The sequence below is a fragment of the Oncorhynchus clarkii genome, chromosome 23 (genome assembly GCF_045791955.1).
Source record: "Oncorhynchus clarkii lewisi isolate Uvic-CL-2024 chromosome 23, UVic_Ocla_1.0, whole genome shotgun sequence".
In the NCBI taxonomy this organism is placed as follows: Eukaryota; Metazoa; Chordata; class Actinopteri; order Salmoniformes; family Salmonidae; genus Oncorhynchus; species Oncorhynchus clarkii.
Genome location: NC_092169.1, coordinates 53273231 through 53280730, shown reverse-complemented (window position 1 = coordinate 53280730; position 7500 = coordinate 53273231). Strand labels below are relative to the sequence as shown.

Below are 7500 nucleotides of genomic sequence, written 5' to 3'. Positions count from 1 at the left end.
TACAACCCCCAGCTTCCTCCTCAGGCATAATGGCAATAAAACCCCCAGCTTCCTCCTCTGGCATAATGGCAATACAACCCCCAGCTTCCTCCTCTGGCATAATGACAATAAAACCCCCAGCTTCCTCCTCTGGCATAATGGCAATACAACCCCCAGCTTCCTCCTCAGGTATAATGACAATACAACCCCCAGCCTCCTGGCTTCCTCCTCAGGCATAATGGCAACACAACCCCCACCCTCCTGGCTTCCTCCTCAGGCATAATGACAATACAACCCCCAGCCTCCTGGCTTCCTCCTCTGGTATAATGACAATACAACCCCCAGCTTCCTCCTCAGGTATAATGACAATACATCCCCCAGCCTCCTGGCTTCCTCCTCAGGCATAATGGCAACACAAACCCCAGCTTCCTCCTCAGGTATAATGACAATACAACCCCCAGCCTCCTGGCTTCCTTCTCTGGCATAATGACAATACAACCCCCAGCTTCCTCCTCAGGTATAATGACAATACAACCCCCAGCTTCCTCCTCAGGTATAATGACAATACAACCCCCAGCCTCCTGGCTTCCTTCTCTGGCATAATGACAATACAACCCCCAGCTTCCTCCTCAGGTATAATGACAATACAACCCCCAGACTCCTGGCTTCCTGCTCAGGTATAATGACAATACAACACCCAGCTTCCTGGCTTCCTTCTCAGGCATAATGACAATACAACCCCCAGCCTCCTGGCTTCCTCCTCAGGTATAATGACAATACAACCCCCAGCTTCCTCCTCAGGTATAATGACAATACAACCCCCAGCTTCCTCCTCAGGTATAATGACAATACAACCCCCAGCTTCCTCCTCAGGCATAATGACAATACAACCCCCAGCCTCCTGGCTTCCTCCTCAGGCATAATGACAATACAACCCCCAGCCTCCTGGCTTCCTCCTCAGGTATAATTACAATACAACCCCCAGCTTCCTCCTCAGGCATAATGACAATACAACCCCCAGCCTCCTGGCTTCCTCCTCAGGCATAATGACAATACAACCCCCAGCCTCCTGGCTTCCTCCTCAGGCATAATGACAATACAACCCCCAGCCTCCTGGCTTCCTCCTCAGGCATAATGACAATACAACCCCCAGCCTCCTGGCTTCCTCCTCAGGCATAATGACAATACAACCCCCAGCCTCCTGGCTTCCTCCTCAGGTATAATGACAATACAACCCCCAGCTTCCTCCTCAGGTATAATGACAATACAACCCCCAGCTTCCTCCTCTGGCATAATGACAATACAACCCCCAGCTTCCTCCTCAGGCATAATGGCAATAAAACCCCCAGCTTCCTCCTCTGGCATAATGGCAATACAACCCCCAGCTTCCTCCTCTGGCATAATGGCAATACAACCCCCAGCTTCCTCCTCTGGCATAATGACAATACAACCCCCAGCTTCCTCCTCAGGCATAATGGCAATAAAACCCCCAGCTTCCTCCTCTGGCATAATGGCAATACAACCCCCAGCTTCCTCCTCTGGCATAATGACAATACAACCCCCAGCCTCCTCCTCAGGTATAATGACAATACAACACCCAGCTTCCTGGCTTCCTCCTCAGGTATAATGACAATACAACCCCCAGCTTCCTCCTCAGGTATAATGACAATACAACCCCCAGCTTCCTCCTCAGGTATAATGACAATACAACCCCCAGCTTCCTGGCTTCCTCCTCAGGTATAATGACAATACAACTCCCAGCTTCCTCCTCAGGCATAATGACAATACAACCCCCAGCTTCCTCCTCAGGCACAATGACAATACAACCCCCAGCTTCCTCCTCAGGTATAATTACAATACAACCCCCAGCTTCCTCCTCAGGTATAATTACAATACAACCCCCAGCTTCCTCCTCAGGTATAATGACAATACAACCCCCAGCTTCCTCCTCAGGTATAATGACAACACAACCCCCAGCTTCCTCCTCAGGTATAATTACAATACAACCCCCGGCCTCCTCCTCAGGTATAATGACAATACAACCCCCAGCCTCCTGGCTTCCTCCTCAGGTATAATGACAATACAACCCCCAGCCTCCTGGCTTCCTCCTCAGGTATAATGACAATACAACCCCCAGCCTCCTGGCTTCCTCCTCAGGCATAATGGCAATAAAACCCCCAGCTTCCTCCTCAGGCATAATGGTAATACAACCCCCAGCCTCCTGGCTTCCTCCTCAGGCATAATGGCAATACAACCCCCAGCTTCCTCCTCAGGCATAATGACAATACAACCCCCAGCTTCCTCCTCAGGCATAATGGCAATAAAACCCCCAGCTTCCTCCTCTGGCATAATGGCAATACAACCCCCAGCTTCCTCCTCTGGCATAATGACAATAAAACCCCCAGCTTCCTCCTCTGGCATAATGGCAATACAACCCCCAGCTTCCTCCTCAGGTATAATGACAATACAACCCCCAGCCTCCTGGCTTCCTCCTCAGGCATAATGGCAACACAACCCCCACCCTCCTGGCTTCCTCCTCAGGCATAATGACAATACAACCCCCAGCCTCCTGGCTTCCTCCTCAGGTATAATGACAATACATCCCCCAGCCTCCTGGCTTCCTCCTCAGGCATAATGGCAACACAAACCCCAGCTTCCTCCTCAGGTATAATGACAATACAACCCCCAGCCTCCTGGCTTCCTTCTCTGGCATAATGACAATACAACCCCCAGCTTCCTCCTCAGGTATAATGACAATACAACCCCCAGCTTCCTCCTCAGGTATAATGACAATACAACCCCCAGCCTCCTGGCTTCCTTCTCTGGCATAATGACAATACAACCCCCAGCTTCCTCCTCAGGTATAATGACAATACAACCCCCAGACTCCTGGCTTCCTGCTCAGGTATAATGACAATACAACACCCAGCTTCCTGGCTTCCTTCTCAGGCATAATGACAATACAACCCCCAGCCTCCTGGCTTCCTCCTCAGGTATAATGACAATACAACCCCCAGCTTCCTCCTCAGGTATAATGACAATACAACCCCCAGCTTCCTCCTCAGGTATAATGACAATACAACCCCCAGCTTCCTCCTCAGGCATAATGACAATACAACCCCCAGCCTCCTGGCTTCCTCCTCAGGCATAATGACAATACAACCCCCAGCCTCCTGGCTTCCTCCTCAGGTATAATTACAATACAACCCCCAGCTTCCTCCTCAGGCATAATGACAATACAACCCCCAGCCTCCTGGCTTCCTCCTCAGGCATAATGACAATACAACCCCCAGCCTCCTGGCTTCCTCCTCAGGCATAATGACAATACAACCCCCAGCCTCCTGGCTTCCTCCTCAGGCATAATGACAATACAACCCCCAGCCTCCTGGCTTCCTCCTCAGGCATAATGACAATACAACCCCCAGCCTCCTGGCTTCCTCCTCAGGTATAATGACAATACAACCCCCAGCTTCCTCCTCAGGTATAATGACAATACAACCCCCAGCTTCCTCCTCTGGCATAATGACAATACAACCCCCAGCTTCCTCCTCAGGCATAATGGCAATAAAACCCCCAGCTTCCTCCTCTGGCATAATGGCAATACAACCCCCAGCTTCCTCCTCTGGCATAATGGCAATACAACCCCCAGCTTCCTCCTCTGGCATAATGACAATACAACCCCCAGCTTCCTCCTCAGGCATAATGGCAATAAAACCCCCAGCTTCCTCCTCTGGCATAATGGCAATACAACCCCCAGCTTCCTCCTCTGGCATAATGACAATACAACCCCCAGCCTCCTCCTCAGGTATAATGACAATACAACACCCAGCTTCCTGGCTTCCTCCTCAGGTATAATGACAATACAACCCCCAGCTTCCTCCTCAGGTATAATGACAATACAACCCCCAGCTTCCTCCTCAGGTATAATGACAATACAACCCCCAGCCTCCTGGCTTCCTCCTCAGGTATAATGACAATACAACCCCCAGACTCCTGGCTTCCTCCTCAGGCATAATGGCAATAAAACCCCCAGCTTCCTCCTCAGGCATAATGGTAATACAACCCCCAGCCTCCTGGCTTCCTCCTCAGGCATAATGGCAATACAACCCCCAGCTTCCTCCTCAGGCATAATGACAATACAACCCCCAGCTTCCTCCTCAGGCATAATGGCAATAAAACCCCCAGCTTCCTCCTCTGGCATAATGGCAATACAACCCCCAGCTTCCTCCTCTGGCATAATGACAATAAAACCCCCAGCTTCCTCCTCTGGCATAATGGCAATACAACCCCCAGCTTCCTCCTCAGGCATAATGACAATACAACCCCCAGCTTCCTCCTCAGGTATAACGACAATACAACCCCCAGCCTCCTGGCTTCCTCCTCAGGTATAATGACAATACAACCCCCAGCCTCCTGGCTTCCTCCTCAGGCATAATGACAATACAACCCCCAGCCTCCTGGCTTCCTCCTCAGGCATAATGGCAACACAAACCCCAGTCTCCTGGCTTCCTCCTCAGGTATAATGACAATACAACCCCCAGCCTCCTGGCTTCCTCCTCTGGCATAATGACAATACAACCCACAGCTTCCTCCTCAGGTATAATGACAATACAACCCACAGCCTCCTGGCTTCCTCCTCAGGTATAATGACAATACAACACCCAGGAACTAAGAGGACAATTCGAGCTGTGCTGTCCGTCCGTCCGTCCGTACAGGTGGGGATACCCTCAGTCTCTCATATAGCACATAGGCTACACACACCGCTAACCGCTAGCACACCTCTGGGACAACGATAACAGACGCCAACAATCTGACCCACTAATATCACCAATGCATATAAGGAGACAGGGCAGCTTACAGTTCTAGTCAGAGCCACGTCTTTAGAGAGAGAAACTTCTGGAATGTGTTCTATAGTTCTGAATTCTAGACTTTCAGTCACATAGCATTATCTCAACATTCCACTTGTGTAAAATGTTAATGGGACACTAACATGGCTCCTATATCACATTGAAGTGTTATCTACTGTAAATGCATCCTAACGCTCATTCTAGACGATATATTCACCTTGTAATGTAATGGGGAGATAACACGGCCTACAGCACTGGTGCTCCTAGACATTATCGTGAAACCAAGAAACCAAAACCACAGGCCTTTCACAGAATTCCAAGCGCCTGACTGATAAATAGTGTCCAGATTTGTTCTTGGTGAATAATGAAGGTCTTATCTACGGCGTTGTCTCTGGCCAGGGGCAGGTTAGCTTAGCTTCAAGATGATCCAATTACACCAGATGAGGAGGGAGAGAGAGAGACAGAGAGAGACAGAGAGAGAGAGAGAGAGAGAGAGAGAGATAGAGAGACAGAGAGAGAGAGACAGAGAGAGACAGAGAGAGACAGAGAGAGAGAGAGAGAGGGAGAGAGAGGGAGACGGAGACAGAGAGAGACAGAGAGAGACAGAGAGAGAGAGATAGAGGGAGAGAGAGAGGGAGAGAGAGGGAGACAGAGACAGAGACAGAGAGAGAGAGAGAGGGAGAGAGAGAGAGAGAGATCCTATATTACACAGAGCCCTCTCTGTTGTGTGAAGTTCCTGGTATTCACACTACGAGCCGGGAGACATTGTTGGAAAGGAGGAGGTCTGAAAAATGTGTGTGTCTGAGAAACACTATGTTCATGTGTAACATGATGTATGAATATGCGTGTGTGTGTGTCTGAGAAACACTATGTTCATGTGTAACATGATGTATGAATATGCGTGTGTGTGTGTCTGAGAAACACTATGTTCATGTGTAACATGATGTATGAATATGCGTGTGTGTGTGTCTGAGAAACACTATGTTCATGTGTAACATGATGTATGAATATGCGTGTGTGTGTGTCTGAGAAACACTATGTTCATGTGTAACATGATGTATGAATATGCGTGTGTGTGTGTCTGAGAAACACTATGTTCATGTGTAACATGATGTATGAATATGCGTGTGTGTGTGTCTGAGAAACACTATGTTCATGTGTAACATGATGTATGAATATGCGTGTGTGTGTGTATGTTTATTTATCTATTCATGTTTTATTTAACTAGGCAAGTCAGTTAAGAACAAATTCATATCTACAATGACGCCCCCCCGCTTGGCAAATTGGCCTCCCGATCACAGCCGGTTGTGACACAGCCTCTAGCATTGCATTGCCTCAGTGCATGCATGTGCACGTGTGTGTGTGTGTGTGCGTGTGCGTGTGCGTAAGAACATATTGTAAAGCATCTAAGGAGACAGACAGGACCAGGAGTAAAAACAGAGATGTTGCAGGAGGCAGAGATGCTCAACTCACCGTTAGGTGCTGGAAGAGCCAGGCTCTCATGATGTTGGTGGCCACTTTAGGGAAGATGCCTCTCTTCTTGTTCCTTTTCTTCTCTTTGTCCGGGTCGTCTTCGTCTCCTGTGCTCGGCGAAGCCACACTGTTGTCCATGCCGTCGCCTGACACATGAAGAGGGAAACAGAAAGTAACAATGAGATCAGAGAGACTGTTTGTTTGTTAACTTATTCATACCATCTCTTCTTCTCATCCCCCTTTTCTTCTCATCCCTTATTCTTCTGGGGTCAAAATACATAAATATGATTTGAGAGGAATGCAGCTAAGGGCTTTGTCTGCACATAATGTTGGGTGAAGAAGGCAACAATGAACCGCTAACAGAATAGCTGGGAAACCAAGCACCTCTGATCTGGAATGCATTCATTTTTTAATGCTTTTATAAATAACCCCTCTCTTTTCATAGCATCAACACTGGCTCATAAACACAGCAGAGAGAGAGAGACTGAGAAAGATACAGAGAGAGAGAGAGAGAGAGAGAGAGAGAGAGACAGAGAGACAGAGAGAGAGGCAGAGAGAGAGAGAGAGACAGAGAGACAGAGAGACAGGCAGAGAGAGAGAGAGAGGCAGCGAGAGAGAGAGAGAGACTGAGAAAGAAGATACAGTGAGAGAGAGAGAGAGAGGCAGAGAGAGAGAGGGAGGGAGAGAGAGACAGAGAGAGAGGCAGAGAGAGAGAGAGAGGCAGAGAGAGAGAGGGAGAGAGAGAGAGGCAGAGAGAGAGAGGCAGAGAGAGAGAGAGAGAGAGAGAGGCAGAGAGAGAGAGAGAGAGACAGAGAGAGAGGCAGAGAGAGACAGAGAGAGGCAGAGAGAGAGAGAGAGAGAGAGACAGAGAGAGAGAGGCAGAGAGAGTTAGGCAGAGAGAGAGAGCGAGAGAGAGAGAGCGAGAGAGAGAGAGCAACAAAGGAGTTGTAGGGTTGGATTTCCCCACTCTCCGGCAATAGAATTGAAAATGACAGAGAGATTTAGTCGTTATTATCCTTGGGGGGGGGGATAGTTATTGAACCCTCGCCCCGGCGGGCGCGCTCCACCATTCTACCTCAGGTGGGGGAGTTACACGGCACTACAAAAGGGGATGAGATGAAAAGTGGAAACAGAAAAAGAAGACAAGGAAAAATAGAAGAGGAGAGAAAACAGAGTGGGAAGCTCAAACGACAGCAACAAA

The 7500-nt window shown here is 49.0% G+C and overlaps 1 protein-coding gene across 8 annotated transcripts in view; it reads right to left on the bottom strand.

Moving 5' to 3' along the window:
• The window catches only part of LOC139381096 (homeobox protein Meis1-like), a 200354-nt gene that overhangs the window by 110421 nt on the left and 82433 nt on the right, over positions 1 to 7500 (bottom strand). For all 8 annotated transcript variants that reach the window (XM_071124370.1, XM_071124369.1, XM_071124368.1 and 5 more), the window contains exon 8: positions 6300 to 6445. In XM_071124370.1, the coding sequence (XP_070980471.1) occupies positions 6300 to 6445 (146 nt within the window). The remainder of the gene's footprint in view (positions 1 to 6299; positions 6446 to 7500) is intronic.